Source organism: Protopterus annectens, chromosome 9.part0, assembly GCF_019279795.1.
Source record: "Protopterus annectens isolate FY-2018-M chromosome 9.part0, PAN1.0, whole genome shotgun sequence".
Lineage (NCBI taxonomy): Eukaryota > Metazoa > Chordata > Ceratodontiformes > Protopteridae > Protopterus > Protopterus annectens.
In genome coordinates, this window is record NC_056743.1 from 967965015 (window position 1) to 967982780 (window position 17766).

Genomic DNA, 17766 nt, shown 5'->3' on the forward strand with positions numbered 1-17766 from the left:
ACAATATGGGTTGCAGACAGACTGTGTTCCATATAGCAGAGAGGGCAGAACAGAAGCGGTCACACATACCTTTATTTGTGCCATCTCTCGACCTTCTTCTCTCTCACAGTGAGAGTCTCACTCCGTGTCCGACTCCGACAACCTGTGGCTGTGGGTCCTCCCCTCCCCGGACCCTCCTTGACACACACAGTCCTGCTTCTCCCCGCACAAACACAGTCTTGCCACTCTCGCGAGCTCTTCTACCTTCTGCGCATGCATGGATTCGAATTCTGAGTTGGGATTTTAAAACCCGTTCAAATTGCGAATGTTTTAAAAACCGTCTGGACAGGAGCACAAAAAGAGGACATGTCCGGGGAAAACCGGACGGATGGTAAGCCTAGCAGCCTAAGTGCAAAATTTCTAGTAAACGTACCAGATGTGCTGCACTTGTTAAGGAATTGTTTGAAGGCCAGGTAGCAGAAGGAAAAAAAAACAGTGAAGTACTTCAGGAGACCGTGCCCAAGACCCATTCTTTAATATGGCAAAATACAGAAATTTGTATATACATGATGATTTAGAAGACTGACGCTCTTGATTTATTATTTTTAGCAGAGGCATATATTAATGTGGAGTACTATTCAAGTCAGGGTATTATTTTCATGAGGCCTTTGTAAATTTTAAGACCGCACTAGTAGATGCTTTGCAAATCATGACTTAGTGTAATGTTGCTGTGCTTGAAGTAGTATGTTGTTTTTTTCACAGTCTAATGTTTGTGTGTGTGTGTATATATATTTATATAATATACACACGCGCGCACACACACATTTGTGTATGTACATTTTATATATATATATATATATATATATATATATATATATACACACACACACACACACACACACACACACACACACACACACACACACACATCTTAAATGTATGCATAGTCCTCTTCTGCCCATACATTTAGGGCAGGTAACAACCATGTATTTGAAATTTGTTTACCTACAACAAATGGAGCAAAATTGATTGCAGCATTCCCATCTCCTGTCTCCGAAAGCCCCTCCCCTATGATAGTAGAACACATGTGCCCCTTCCTCACCCTTTAATGCCAGCGTGAAATGCCTGGTGACTAAAGGATGGTCAGTACTATGGCATAACCATCTCCTGATATAATATATGCCAACACTCTCTGTACAGAATTTACTACTTGCTGCAGGACTGACATCCCACTCATGGTAGTTCCTCTGCCCTATGACCATTGATACTCAACTAGTTTTCATCTTTCCTGCAACCCTAAATTGGATGAAGTGGCTCCCCCATATCCACAAATAGGATAACGTTAGTACTGGAAAAAGAATCGATGCATAAATGAACAACCTCTTCATCGTTTTGTGGCTCAGAAGATTTAAACAAATAAATATGCATAAATAACTAAGATGGGGTAGAGTAACTGAAAGCTTTAAATAACTGAATATACAAGAAAACATTTTAGGGTAGAAAAATGTTAATATATATGAAATATATGTTGTAAATCAGAAAAATATTTAAGGCTGGATGTGTTCAATGTAGCAAAACTGCGGAAACCCTTTTAGCAGAAGTTATGAAATGGAGTAAGGAAGTGGATTTCACAAATGCACAAGGAAGGCATCAACATCTCTCAGACAAAAGTAAGAGTGAGAGAGAACTAGAGACCATCTAGGATCTAAGCTGTAGCACACACTGTGGAAAAATGGGGGTATAAGCAGGATATATACCGCTTATTTGCTAGTCAAGTATGTATCTGTCTTTGATTGCCAATGTTTCTAACATTTTTTGGACTGTTGGGTCTCTGTCTTCATCCAGTGGTACTGCATCGTCAGATAGTGAACCCCACAGGTGACTAAAATAGCTGGTGGTAGTAGGTTCCTATTGAAAGTTTGAGGTCTGCAAGTGCAGTTATCAGACCTGAAAGACTGAAGGCATGAATTTTGTTATGCACAAGTCCAGGGTTGTGATCCCACAAAATATTCCCTAATCCCTTTACTATAGCAGTCTTTTAATTGGTTGAGTGTCTGGGTACAAGAGGGTTTTAACTGCATTACCAAGAGTTTCAAAATTTGCTGTATTTTTCAGGTCCTTGCATTTAATTTTTCACATGTACAGGACTAGCAGTTGTGAGTTTTATAGTTCCAATAGGGAGGCACTGACATCACAATACAGGACTAGCAGTTGAGTTTTACAGTTCCAATAGGGAGGCATTGACATCACACATGACTGAACTGCCAGCTATTGAATAGCTGTACCTTACGTCTATTCATATCCGTGCAATGTAGGAACAAAGCGATGCTGATGATATAGTGCAGAAATAGGTTACACTGTGTCAACTGCATGGAAGAAGAGTTGTTTTAACAGCATGCCTTCTTGCAACAGGTCATAGCTGCAGGCTGGGTCAGCATACCTCCACTTGCAGAAAGATAATGAAAGGGGTGCTTTCATACATAAACTGGAGAACTAAACTGATAGAAAATAATGCAGAGACATCACCTGGAATGAAGCTTACCTAGAGACCTTGTAGAGTTTCAAAATTACAGAGAAGAGAAGAGATTCCAACAAATAATCAACTCAAGAATGATGGAGAATTAACAATGAATGGAGCAGCGAGCAGCCCAGGAGTCATAGTTCCAAAACTAATGGAAGTGTCAGATTCTGTAATTATTTTAGGAAACTAAGTAACCTTTCAAAGTTTGATTAGCTATCCCACACCTACAAATGATGAATTGGGGAGATCTTAAGAAATGTGAGATATTTGACAAAGGAGTATTGGTAGATAAAGCTTACTGCTCTGACAAAGACAAAAAACAGCCTTTGTAACCCCTGATGGGCTATTTCAGTACACAGTGTTGCCATTTTGGCTACACGGAGCTCCAGCTACCTTTCAGGGATTGGTGAATAAAATAATGAAGTCTCCCAACATACCTTGATGATATGGTCACCCATTCAGATTGATGGGAGTTTCACTTACCAAAAGTGCAGACCACATTAGAATCCATAAGAGAGGAGGGCCTAACTGTGAATGCTGTGAAACGTAAATTGGGCATGGTGAAAGACAAGTGTTTGGAATACCTTATATAAAGAGGGGTGGTATGAACAACATTAGAAAATATGTAGATCATAAAAATTGCGCTATAATCTCCACTAAAAGACAAGTGAAGGGCTTTCTTAGACTGTCAGTGTACTACAAAAAAGTGTACCTAATTTTCCAACTATGGCCTGGATCTCACAAAAAGAAAAGCTCTTATTAATGTAAAGTGGCCCCTTGAGTCAGACAGAACATTCAGTGAGCTACGAAGAATATTATGTTCAAAACCCATGCCAGTGACTCCTGACCTTACTAAGGAATTTAACCTGTATACAGATCCTTCAGGGGTAAATTTGGGAGAATGTTCAGCAGCAGCAAAGTGGGCTTTCCATTCTTAAACTATTAATTCTTCAGTCAGTGTTTCAGTCTGGTAATTGATCATGCCTCATTACAATGGCTGAGTAAACAGACAAATTTCAATACAAAGTTTGTGCCAGGGGCACTGTCCCATCAACCCTTCCAGTACACACGCCCAGAGGCCTAGACTACTAAATATGAATGCAGATGGGGTGCCATCATCCTGTAACCTCTCATTGTGAAGCAAAAGCTGAAGGTTTCCCACTGGGAGAGGATAGCTGTAACATGCTGAGGGTAGAAATGTGGGTGAAATTTGGAGTATGCCTTTAAATATGTGAAAAATGCAAGTGGTTCTCATAAATGTTAGGTAACTGAGTGTATTAGATAGCTGCCAATTTTGTGATTGTATAAAAGGAGACAGTCTGGAAATAGCAAACCAAGAAGGTAGGTCTATAATCAGAAGTTCAGTGTGACCCAAGTTCATAGAGTTTACTAGCCCAGTTAAGGCTTTTTGTGCATTGGCCTGAGACTAACTCAGGTGAAAGTTCGTGTTGTGAGCTAATTCTGAGCAGAAAGCCTGGTTAGGCAGACCTCTCAACTGTCTATTTTGGTGGAATGCTCCTGTTTTCAGGCCTGATTTATTTACCTCTGCACGGTATGTACCTATTTTTGGAAGGATGTCTGTTTTTTCAGGCTTGATTTACTCTCTACTATTTTCGGAATCTCTCTCATCAAACAGAATTTTTGTAGCTGTCTAATACACAGAAAACCACACTACATGATCAACATACTAATGGCTCCGATAACTTGAATGATACGCATCTTTCATCTCCCCTTTTTAGAAGCAAAAGTAAATTACCTTGTACGGTAGTATTTTGAAATTCCATTCATTAAAGTATGCATATTTTATACTGTCTATTTGAAATGTGCTTACATTTTTCCCTTTTTTCACTCTGTTTTTTAGACCTGTATTTCAGTGTAGTATCCCACATTCCTACTGGAAGAGTTGTGTGATATTTGGCATTCAAATTTTATGCTAATCAGATGTCCATATTTTTGCCTGGATGTACCTACCTTTCAAGGGCCTTTGTACCTTTTTCAGTTTCTGCAGGTTGAGGTATGCTGGCACAGCCTTACAGCTATGACCTGTTTTTCAAACAACCTGTTTGCTGGCAAGAATATGAGACTAAACTTATGTGGGGGATGTAATCATAGTGTTTATTTTACTTGCAGAAAAGCCAGCTGGCATGTGTTTTTGTTTGTCATTTGGATCTACAACATAAATCTGCACTGTTGTATCTCTGCCTCCGGTGTTTTTCAAACTTGTCCAGTTGTGCCAAGGACTGGAATACTTCTGTATCAGGGACATAGAAGGTCCATCTATGGTGATGTGAAACTCATGTCTCCATCAGGGGGTGGTTTTAAATAAAATTTCCTAATGGCAGCTAGAATTATGGCTTCTCAATCTGCTTTCTCTTCATGGGGGACAAATGGACCAAGAATGTCTGTCACCCCATGAGAACTGAATGAGAAATGAATCATAGGGAGCTTGAGGGTAAGTAGGCAGCAGGATGACAAAAACAATACAGAACAGAAAAACGGTAAACATCTTTTAGAAGGCATAGAATTAACTTTTTTCTGTGAATGATTAACTGCTTTGTAGCTTTTAAAGGTTATTGCAGACATTCTGCAAAGGCTAGTTATGTTACTGTTTGTCCGCAGTATGTATTGGCCAGCAGTAGTGTGATGGAGTTAATGGTAAAGCACTGTTGCAGAAGAGCAAACAAAAAAGAGAGAGAAATTGCAATAAGGAAGGATCAAGAAGAAAAAATATGTTCTCATTGTTACCAAGACCAATATTAAATTGAGATGTACTTTAAGTGCTTGTCAGCATACTTCTCAAACTCTTAGAGTAAGAAATCTGGACAAGGCATAAAGTAATGGGGTGGGGGTCAAAGGCCCAAAAATAGGGACCGATTTTAAATAATGCTCCTATAAACTTGCTAGAACAACAGGATTTGTGTTAGCATGCATTTTTGATGGATATGAAGAGTGAAACTCAAAATGTATGTTATTATTCAAGGGCTTCACTACACAGTGATTTTATTCAGGTACAAGTGCCGCGGTGGTACGGCAGTAGCGTTGTTACCTCACAGCAAGAGGTTCTCCCGTTCGATTCTTGGCTTGGCTTGGGAGTGCCTTCTGTGTGGAGTCTGCATGTCCTCCCCACGGTTGGGTAGCGTTCGAAAGACATGCGTGCGTAAATGGGCATGCCTTCGTTAAAGGTTGGGCGTCGAGCTGGCACCTCTGCGTTTCGTAAAAATTTACTGTCAATCATTAGCGGACCGGAGTTCCACTGTGGCGACCCCTTACTGGGAAAAAGCTGAAAGACAAATAACTTCAGTCCACAGTGATTTGCCAGACACCCTCAAATTTTATGAGTCACAGACAATAAATATGAGGCAAAAATCTGGAAAGTTGAGAGCTAGCACCTAAAATTGGATTGTGTTGCAAAGGGGAAAATATTTTTGCAAATGTACGTGCAGTTCATAAATATGTTTGACATCATGCACTAGAGAATAGAACATTTCAATGTCCAAACTGCAGGTAAAATTAGCACTTTGAGTCAATGTTTTTGAATAGATTTGTGGAAGGGAAGTAAACATGGAAAAATACCTACAAGACTAGAGAAGGTGCCGCTCAGAGTAGGGCAGTAGAAATGGTACATGTGTGTACTGGAAATACCAAAAGCCGTATGAAGAGACTAAAAGAGTTTTATGTTTATAGTCCTGCGAGTAGCAGACAGCAAAGGAGACCTTATAAGAGTCTAAGTATGATAAGTATATGTAGTGGCTACGCGGACATGATTAAAAAATCATGAAAATAAAACATAATTTGAAGTTACAAGGTAATGGATGTGATTTTTCAAGGTAAAAAAACAAATGCAAGGCAGGATGCTTGGGGGATGTATGAGCGAGTACTATTTCATTGAAAGCTTGGCAAACCATTAGAACACTTTTCTGAGTAGAAAGTAGGCCAGATTCAGGAATGGACTTCATAAAAACATGTGACAAACTGATAATAGCAAGGCAGTTCATACAAGTACAATACCTCATGAGGAGGAAAAGGGAAAATATGTATCTTCAGAAAGGCAGAAAAAAGAAAGTATTGTTTACAACAGACTTTAATATGGCAAATGGAAAACTTTGACTGCAGCCAAGTATAAGGTCGTTCTTGAGGGCATAAAGCAGGAAAATCTGAGAGGGCTGTTGAAAGAACACTTCAGGAACTCCTGTTCTCAACTTGGCAGGGAGATATCAAGATCTTGAACTGGAATGACATTTGGAGAACAAGTGATGATAAAGCCATGAGATTTTTCTTCAGATTAAACATGCAGGTCAAGCTTCTTATTATTAAGAGGTTCAAATTTCAGAAAAACAGGCTTTTACAAAATGGCACAACGTCTCAGAAAAAGCTGCAGTTATTGGGCATGAAGGTGCTTTGAAAGAGCAGTGGTGGTCAAAATGGTGCCACAGAAGCAATAGACCATTGTGTGCAACTGATACACAAATCTGAAACAAATGAAAAACACCATAGATGTCAAACAAAGTTGTTTTGAAAGTGAAGGACAAAGCATTTAGAAAATTCAGGAGGATGAAGTCGGGTATGGCTACCAGTTAAAACTTAAGGAAAGCAAAGGTGGACAAACAGGAAAAACTAGCTAGTTCCAAAACATAGGGGTGATGAATCTTTTTCTAGATACCTAGTGGAGCAAAGATGTGTAAGGAACAGTAATGCTAAATGAATAAATGTGGACTAGGAAGAAAAAGATGGTGAAAAAGGAGGGCTGCCAAATGAATATCTCAGTATTTGTGAAAAAAACAGTAAGAGGATTTACGAAAAGCAGTCAACAGAAGCACCCAAGAAAATAGGGTAAAACCCCATTCTTTCATGGAAGAAAGCATTTTTAAAGAGCTACAAAAACTAAACATACTCTTTTTAGGTGGAATTCCCACTACAATTATTTAAGACCTGGAACACCACTGTCTCATTACTTTACATCTTTTGCCCCCACTGTATGGTGCTAGCCAAAGGAGTGTGGGCCAGCAAGGTTGCATCAGGCCTGTCCTTTCCCATGCCATCTCCAGCAGGTGCTCTAGCTATGAACTGAACTCTAGTCACTTAGGTCATAGTCATAGAGTTGGCTAACTATAACTTTTTAACAGACTATGGGAGAAGCCCAAATGGGCTTAACTTGATAGGGAACAGCTTTGTTGCCAGTAAACAAGGGATCAAAAAGATAAATGAAAACAAAGGTGCCTGAATCTGTCAGTAAGTACACCCCCTGAGTGTCAGGTTTGTGCCCAAGTTTTAAAAAGTTAACTGTTGTAATTTTGGATCCTTCTACTGAAAACTCAAATGATGAGAGGGAGCTGCAGTGAGGAACACTTTCAAGTTGTGTAATGTTTGTAATACCTGCTTTGGCCAGGACTCTTCCAATTTAATTATTCCCTGTCATATGGAGGGTCCTTTCTTAACCTTGGAAGATACCAGGGCATTCTCCATGTTAAAATTAGAAATCGTGCAACAGTGCAAATAGTTACAGTACTAACCCCCATTAGTGCTACCAGACCTCTTTCTAAAGTACTAGAACAGGTAGGACACATCAATTCCTGAGTTAGTCTGTAGAACAGGGTACAAAGTGAAGTATGCTACTACTACAGCTATAGCCCACCTAACAGACGCCATTTGGGGTTAAGGCTAGCTGAATGGTAGTTTGCTAGCTTATCCGGGACTTTAGGTTGTATAGATTATGAATTGCTACTTGTAAACGAAGCACACACCTGGCTAAGAAGCTATCTAATGAGCAAGGAATATTATGTATGTATGTATGTATGTATATATTTGACATTTACTGGGAAAGTCCAACTGGGATAATGTCCCATTTTCAGCAGAGGCCTGGGGAGAAAAGCTCCACAGATACATAACTTTATTTAACTTTAACCATATTATTACAAAACCTAATACAGAAGAACAACATATTAACCAAGTAAAAATTCACCTTAAGTTCATACAGTGTGAGTCTACACACAATAGTGCAAATATTTGAACAGATACAACAAGTTGAAAAAGAACATGGTCAACAGTTAAAGTATTCACATGTTGCAGTTCATAGAGAAGACTTTAAACACTAAGTCTACTCTATTGTTATTAAAGGCTTTCCTTTCCGGCAGAAATGGGTTATATGTGAAGATCTCACAAGGGTCCATAATAGGTGCCATGGTATTTTCATTCACTATTAATTGATTCCTGTTGGATAAAACCAGGCTAGATGTCCTAACTATACATGAATGCTGTTACTCTAGGTTTCAGTGCCAAGAGTAAGGACATCATCACATTCTGTCAGGGTCATAACCTTTATTAATGAATAAGAGCAATGCAATAGCATTAAGCTGTTGGGAAAAGGTTAAACTTCTTAATGCATGGCAAGTAGATCAAGGTACCTACTTAAGGACATTAAATATCTGGGTATATAGTGGTATCCTAATCTATTCTGTTTATGGTTAAGTATGACAGTATTCTGTCATTTCAGTTTTGACTCATTTATCTTTGTGGATTCAACAAGTGTGGCTTGTAAAGTACTTTAAGGTTTTACAACCTCCGAGTTTGTAATACTAGAGGAATCCAGATGTCTCCCATTCTTAAGGATGACAACATTCCTGCAGCTGAGGGCATTTCTGTGGAACTTATAGAATCTGCATGGCACAAAGAGATGAAACCTTAATTTACACAGATGGCTGAGGATCAGTTATGGGAGCAGCCAGCAATGGAGAGTGGGAGTGAGTAGCCAATGCCCATCATTGGAAGGATGAAGCAAAACTAATCTGCTACATGACTGGCTGCTAGCATAGGCAGGAGATGCAGTATGCAGCTGTCAGATCGAAACATCTATGCCCACCAAACTGTGCATAGCATGGTGGCTACATTAGGCAGGTATACAAGTGCATGCAGAACTACAAGGCAACATTGTGGGAGTCCATCAATGTCAGGCTACCATGGGGAGCTGCACACAGGCCAGGAAAAACAAACAACATTCACCTTTCTTGGCTGCAGGGATGATAGCTCATCCACTGACTGGAACTTCCTGCTGTATTTAGGTTGTTATGGGGGAATGAATAAGTAATTGAAATATGTGGAGATTTGGTGGACAGCAGATACACGGGGCAAAAGTGTCCAGGAAAGAAAATTATCTAAGCCAGCACCATGGTGAAGAGAGAAGGCCCTAGCTACACTGCATATGATCTGACTTCATTTAGCAACTTGCATGCCTGTGGGTGTTGATCAGGGATGATGGGAGTAAGTGGCTCTTGCTAGCTCACTCATTCTGGGGGAAGGTTCGGTAGCTCTGGCTCGCCACAGAGGTGACACCTACCAGGCGAATTGGGTACTTTGCCTAATGGAATTATGAGCTGACCAAATCTGTGCTGCCAGTAGTGCATTTGCACTATGCAGCTGAGGAGAAGCTGGCATGCAAAGGCACACTCTTCCCCTTGGGAGGCATTCTTGGAGGAGTCACAGAGGAGGGATGGAATGCTCTCAAGAGAACAGCGTAGGCTGCTCCCAGCAAGCTGGCCCAATTCCTATCACCTGTCTATTGCTAGGGAACAGAGGCCTAATAAGAATTTTTAGGCTGGAATGCATGGGCCATAGGGCTTTTGTCTAGCCAGCAGATACCCAGCTCCCATTTCACCTGAGTGAGAAGGCGATTTGGATGAAGGTAGAGGAGCCATCAGACAAGTTCCTAAGGCAAAGCAAAGTAATAAAGGACTCCGTGCCAGTAACTAATCATTACTGAAGTGCATTAGGTCAGAATGTGACTTGCAGAATTGAGCAGTAGTTTAGGGCATGTTTAAAAAGAATGACCTCTTAATTCCAACAGTCAGGGCACCTCCTGTGTTATGAGGTTTTCTTCCACATTTGGTTTACTGCTAAATTGTCATATGTTTTTATTTATTTATTTAAGTTATTTGTTTACAAGGAAAGTCCGACTTGGAATGAAGCCAATTTTCAGTGTAGGCCCAGGGAGAAATGCTCCAGACACATGTCTTTGTAACATGAGGAAACTGGAACACCCAGAGAAAACCCACACAAATGCAAGGAGGGCATGCAGACTCCACACAGAAGGCACTCCAGCCAAGAACTGAACCGGAGAACCTCTTGCTGTGAGGCAATAATGCTACCACTGAACCACTGCAACATCCAGTATTGTAACTGAAGGCAATTTTACATAGCTCAGAAAGTCATATTAGCAGATTTTGCTAGATACCCCACAAAGTTAACATCACTGCAGATTGCTTGAAAACCAGCACTGGTTATACTCAAATACCGAAGGAATAAAGCAATATATGCCTGGTCCATAGACTATTTATTTAATTTCTGCAAGTCTTGAGTTTGTAATAACATGACGGGAATGGACCCCATTCCTAAGTTAAAGTATGATTCAAGCTCATGAAATCAGTATTGTTTCAATCTTTGTTTGTGGGTTCTGCAAAAAGCACTTCTGGCTATGTGCCCAGTAATGACTCCTCCTGCAGTTCATACGGAGTTACATGTATCGGCAGTGTATCTAAGTATGTTTCTAAATTCTCTTTTTATAAGACCTGTTGCTCCTACTGCTGTTATAACTGTCTGGGTATCCTTCTTCCACATTGCCCTCATTTCTGCCTGCAAATCCTGGTATTTTATGACTTTGTCTCTCTCTCTCTCTCTCTCTCTCTCTCTCTCTCTCTCTCTCTTTATGTAAGACACTGTAGTCACTGGGTGTAGCAGTTTCAATGATCAATGTTATACTATTTGTAGTTTTCTCTCATCTGTTTTTGAACTGTCGGTATTGGGTGATCCCATGTAATATAAGCTTCACCATTTTCTATAATGTTTTGTGGCTCATGTTTCCAGTGTTTTTCATCTACTTCAATATTATAATGGTTGTACAATCCCAATGCAACAGTCTAACCACACTGTTATGTCTTTCAGTATACGGTCTTTCTGCCATTAGCATATCACAAACAGCAAAAAGATGTGCTACGGTTTCCAATTCTGTTTTACAAAACCTACATTTGTCTGTTTCTCCCACATGTTCAATGTACTTTGTAATCCATAGTGTACATAGTCCACTATCCTAGGCTGCCAATATTAACCTTTCATCTTTTGGTTTAAATTCACCTCTCCTCAACCATTCCTGCATTCAGTCCTGATCATGAGGTTCTTCCAAGAATTTTGTATACTTGCAACTGTATTTATGCATTTTCCACATTTCTTGCATTCTCATCTGATTTTTCACCTTATATTCTTTTTTTTTTTTTTTTTTTTTTTTTTTGATACATTGAATTTGCTGCCTGATTTTTATCTACTTCTGGTTTGCTTTTTGCTTTCCATTCCCGTTTGACACCAACATGCTTCTGCTAATGTAAGCAGGGAAGTCATCTTAGACTTATTCTTTTCATGTTTCAAAATTTTCGCTATGTTTGGGTCTTGTGAGGTCAGCAGATATGTATGCAGTCCCATGATTGCAGATCGATACATGTAATCAGTTTTGAGGAAGCCTATACCTACTTCAGAACGGAGAATATATAGTCTTGGTATACACTGATTTTTATAAATCATTTGGTGAGCATGAAACATCCTTCTTTTTTTCCTGTCCAACTAATCCAACACCTTTTGGGGCCAGTCAGTCACTCCAAAACTGTAAGTTAGGGCAGGAAGGGCAAATTGTTTTATAGCTTGGACTTTGTTCCTGGATGTCAGTGCTGTTTTCGGTATACATTTTAGTCTTCTAAAATATTCCTTATTAAGTTTTATTCACATTTGTTCATGTTTTGTTAATCCTTCATCAATTCCTTATTATACACCCCCTCTTGTTCAAGTTCTTTTATATCACATTCCAGTCCCAAACTGATGTTTTCTTGCTGCTGCAGCTTTCCTGCATTTATCAAGACCAAATGACATTCTTGTATAGTTTTAAAAAGTTTTGACCACTTGCAGTTGTGCTTTCAGTTCTTCAACTGATGAACTATATAGTCTATACAAAAGAAGATAAGTCTTTACACTTGTTATTGTTTTCGGCAGTTAGCATTGCCGCCTCACAGCAAGAGGTTCCTCCAGTTCAATCCTCAGCTGGGGTGGCTTCTGTGCAGAGTCTACATGTCCTCCCTGTGGTCATGTGGGTTTCCTTCGGGTGCTCAGTTTCTTCCCACATCCCAAAGACGTAGGTGGATTGGATACTCTAAATTGGCCCTAGGCATGAGTGCGTGCATGTCTGCGCCTTCCATGGAAGGTTGGGCACGGGGCTGGCAACTCGACACCGTAAAACTCCACTGCCAACCAATCATGAGCGGACAGGTGATCCACTGTGGCAACCCCTAACCGGGAAAAGCCAAAAGAAGAAGAAGATTGTTTTCTGGGAGCTACATTGTAGCCATGACGTAATCTGATAAGTAGACAGCTTAATGGCTTAAGGGCAAGAGAAAAGAGCAGCGATGACAAGAGAGTCACCCTGAAATATCCCAAATAATAATTTGTCCTTTATCATGGCTTAGCTGCAAGGTGTTTCATGGTCGCTGTAATGTAATCAATCAGTGTAGGGGGTGTATCTTACACATTTTTTGCATTCTTTTATCCATGAATGTGGAATACTGTCAAATGCTTTTTTGTAATCTTTCTATGCCATACTTAGATTCTTCCCCTTTTTATAGTTCTCCATTATGACTTTATTTAACAACAAATGATCCTTTGTTCCATATGACTTTCTTTTGTTCTATTGCCACGATTGAGTTTTCTTCTAATTGACTATAAACTCTGTCTCCATCAATTCCAGTGTATAGTTTATTTGTCGTTGGAAGGCAGGTCATTGGCCTATAGTTTTTAGGATAGCTTGCAGGTTCGCTCTTACGTTGGAGCATTGTTTTTACTGTTAACCAGTCTGGTTTCTGTTCAGGATGTGCATATAAATAGTTCATACTCGTGGCTAAATCTTCATGTAAAGATGTCAATTATTTTAGACAGAAGTTATGTACTGCATCTGGGCCTGGGGTTTTCCATTTAGGGGCTTTTCTTAACTTTTTGTTTCAATCTGTCTGGCCATTACTTTATCCCATTTCATATGCAGTACATTTGAACTTCTTATTCTTTGTTTTACTTGTTCTCTCCATTTAGCATCTTTTTTATGTACCACATGATCTTCATAGATATTTCTTCAAAATTTATCTATTTCTTCTTTTTTGGTGGTGTTTCAATTCCTTTTGCTGTGTTTCCCAATTTTTTATAAAATGTATTTGAGTCATCAATAAATTGCTTATTTTGTACATTTCCTTTATATTTATCTGCATTATCTTCCAGTTTTTCTTCCTCTGCTGATATTTTTAGTTTATTATTTGCAATGGTGCATGATAGATCCCGATCTGTTCTGATACTGCACATTGCTTTTACCATGTCTATCTTTGAGTATTTTTGTTGCTCTGGTCCCTCTTCTGTACTCTTCTAAGAGTGACACCTCTTATCTCAATTCTTTATAATTTTCTCCATTCGATAATTCCATTATGGTGTTTGATTTTTCCTTTCCCTAATTGCCCTATGTTTTTGTGGTAAGACCTTATTATTAATTTAGCTGCACAGTAATATATTCTATTTACTTCTGTTATATCGCATTAATTTCTATGAACAGTTCTGATAACTGTGTTAATTTATCAAACGTATAACTTTTGGGTTTTATTGACTTTCTATAGCTTATTTCTTTCATTTATCTGTCTATCTCCATTAAATCAAGCAACTCTTGTCTTAGATCATTTTCTCCTAAACTGAGGGCACATTTTTCATTCTCCATTTCCTGCGGGCATTCTATAGAAAGTTTCACAGCATCTTCTGTGCCATATTCCCTTCAGTTTCATCCTGTGTCATCCATTGCTCTTTCATATGGGAACTCAATGGCCTATCATTCCACAACATTGACTGTGTCAGAGTTGCCACAGTTTCCTGTTCCTTCCTTTGCTGTGCAACCCCAACTGAAGTTTTTTTGTACTGGTTTGATGTGGAAGGGTCCAAAGTATTCATATGTTTCCCACTCTACTGGTTTCTCCTTAATTTGGGGATATATTGCTCTGTCCTGCTGTGATGTTATCAAAGTTAGATGTTCTATGCTAAATCCTTCACTTTGCAGGTAATTCATAACCTCACTTTCTATTTCTTTAACTTCTCCACTGTTAATCCTCTTTTCTAACTTTTCTCTTTTTCTTATTTTTTGTATTGTAAAATTTTCCATATCCAGATGACGTTGCCTGTATTTTTCTTCAAATATCTTTGGTGCTGCTCTTTTTGTATTGATTAGTTTTGCTTTCTCCTTTCCATAAATATTGCACCATATTAAATTTTTCTCTTTCCCATGTCCATGTCCATATTTGTTCTTCAGATGTCTCCTGCTCCTCCTGTTTCTCCTTACTTCATTGTTCCATCATACTGTGATATTATCTGTGTTATACTTTCTACACTAAATCCTTCACTTGTCAGGTGTTCCATAGCTTCAACTTCTATTTTTTTAACGTCTACTTTACTAATCTTCTATTCTACATTTCCTCTTTGTGATCTTATTTTTTGTACTATGAAATTTTACATCTCTGCATGCGTTTGCCTGTATTTCTCTTTTAATATCTTTGGAGTTGCTTTTTTTTGTATTCATTAATTTGGCTTTCTCCTTTGCATAATCATTGCACCATATTGGATCTCTTTCTTTCCCATGTCCATATTTCTTTTTTTATACCTTTCAAAAATGTCTAGGTTTTGTTTTTTATATTTTTGCACTTCCTCAGTCACTTCTTTTTCCAAACAGCCCAAGTTACAATGCTAAGAATTGAAATTTTTTCTGTTCTGTCAGTCACAAAAATTAAGCTGCTTACAGGGGACAATGCCTTTTGTATGTAAGCATTATCATTGTTAAATTCTCCCAAACCCTGTCATGCAATGGATACTTGTCATATATTTAAAGAATCTGAGAATAACCTGGTAATTACAAGTATACGGTTTTGCTTATTTTGTATGTACTAAAATGTGTCCGTAAACCTGCTAATTGGTCAATAATTGTAGTAAATGTAAACTTTGTACTGTCTATGCTACTGTGTATATACCGTAAACCATGTGTGTAACTGGATTATAGCTTTTGTCCATAGCCTCTGTACTGTTTGTTGCACAACTGCAGTCAAGAGGAGAGCTTGCATTTTTATTTTGTATTGCTGTGACATTCCTCTCTCTGCATCATCTGTGCTACTACTACTGTCATGCCTAAGCAATGATGCAGTTATAACTAGGCAGTTACTCGTCCAGCGATGTTAATAATCTCTATAATGAATACACTAATTACTGAGAACTAAAAAAGTATAGTAAAATTTGGAAGTCTATGTTGCCATATTCATTGTTTTTATCCAGAGTTAATTATCCTTTAGAAATGAATGGCTTCTGTAAAACATTTTGACTTGGAATACAGCTTTCATTTTTCTATCCTTTTTTTCTGCAGGTCGTTCCCCCAGCGATGACACTGATGAAGTTGTGTTTTCACCTTTGTGTGTTAAATGCAGTCCTTCTAGATCACAGTTGTGTGTGCCTGAGTAAAGCTAAACACTCTGGGACACGCAAGATATTGTCATACCTGCCTAAAAGTAATAAAACTTTGAACTCTGATGGGAATCTCTTGGATGATGCCCTGACGGAACAGGGTTATTACCTGCAGAAACTTTTCACTGTGTATGGTGAGAATGGCACACTTTCCTATGAAGGTCTCACCAGTCTACTGATGAATCTGGGTCTAGGTAAGACTCAAGTTGTGGCCATTAGTCACAAAGGTCTAGGACATGATCATGTTTCTCATCTGGAAGCCCTGGATGTACAGGAAAGCAGGCATTCTCATTTGCATTCCATTCTAGACCACGTCTCTCCCTCCACCACTAAGGAAGGAAGTTTGAGAACGTTTCCACAAGGAATCACTACTGCAAAGCCTGTTGTGTCTGTAGAACTGAATGCAACGTCTAGGTAAGATGAGTTTATGTTGTCATCCATTCCACACACATTGTAGCTTTTCCAGTCAGTAATTTTCCTTGGACCATGGTGTGATGTATGTTTGCTGTCATACTTCTTTCCTAGATTCAGGAATGAGCCAGAGAGTAGAATGGGATGATTCCAAAGGTATAGGTTAGTGCTTTCACTTAGGAAGTGAGAATGGTCTTAATATCCCACTGTTTTTGTGACTTCAGTAACAGGATATGGGTCATGCCTTTCTCTGACGATATATATTTTTATCTCATGCTACCAGAGAACCAAGATTTATTCAAGACAGGCAGGTCAGTAAATGGAAACGCAAGTGTAATTGGTGTAGTGGCATGGAGTTTACAGACGCTACTGGTGACCTTAGCTTGACTTGCACCCTGTATTTTGGAGGACTGGCCAGGGGGAAGAAGACTGGCTACTGCCTGCTGTTCTTCGCTGGGGAAAGGTGTGGGGGTTATCTGTCTAGCAGAACCTAGTACAGGGTGAAGCAAACAGCAGCAGTAAGAGAACTGCACACTGGCAGATACACATACCAGTCTTAGTTTCCTTGTTACTTGCACAGTTACTGTTTATGAATTTAAAAAATCCTAGCTCTTCTACAGTAGGTTGTTCCCACCTGCCAAAGCCAGCTTTTGAACTATTCACCTAAAGATGGACCAGCTACCAGAATGATAAACCTATTGAAGTGAATGACCTTTCTCTAGGGTGCTGTTGTGTACTAAGGTGTAAATAGGGAATGAAAGGGCCATTTGGTTGCAAATGCATTTGAGGGCTGTAGTCAGAAGAGGACCCTATTCAAAAAGAAAAAAAAAAACAAAGAAAACTAGAAATAATATAGTATGGTTTCCAAGTCATTAAAATATTAAAAATGATTGTCACCTACATGGCTCTTGAAGATGAACACTATGCTTTGGGAGTCCAGAGAACACTATGTGTATCTGTAATACTTTAACCTTACCTCAGAGAGAATTGTTTATTGGCTCCTTATGCAGTATAAAGCTTACAATAATAAGGAAGAGCTCACTATAAGAACAAAATGTCTAAATGTAGGAATTTAGACTTGGTGGGTAAACTACAGTAGCGTGCCATACATAACACATAATAGGCAATTTGTAATACTTGTACAGCTTCTGCAAAAGCATCCACCAGATGATATTCTGCTAAAAAAAATCTCTTGGTTGTAGTAAACATCATATTGATTGGAATAATTCTTTCAGGAGATATCATGGTAGGTATAGTCACCCAGTGGTGTGAACATTGACTGTAGGTGATGGTCACTATCA

General features: G+C 39.0%; 1 protein-coding gene across 1 annotated transcript in view; it reads left to right on the forward strand.

The window, feature by feature from the left end:
- Positions 1–17766, forward strand: part of SLC39A5 (solute carrier family 39 member 5) — a 411070-nt gene that overhangs the window by 49468 nt on the left and 343836 nt on the right. Inside the window, exon 2 of the mRNA XM_044083712.1 lies at positions 15957–16468. Coding sequence (XP_043939647.1) covers positions 15972–16468 — 497 coding nt within the window. The 5' untranslated portion in view covers positions 15957–15971. The remainder of the gene's footprint in view (positions 1–15956; positions 16469–17766) is intronic.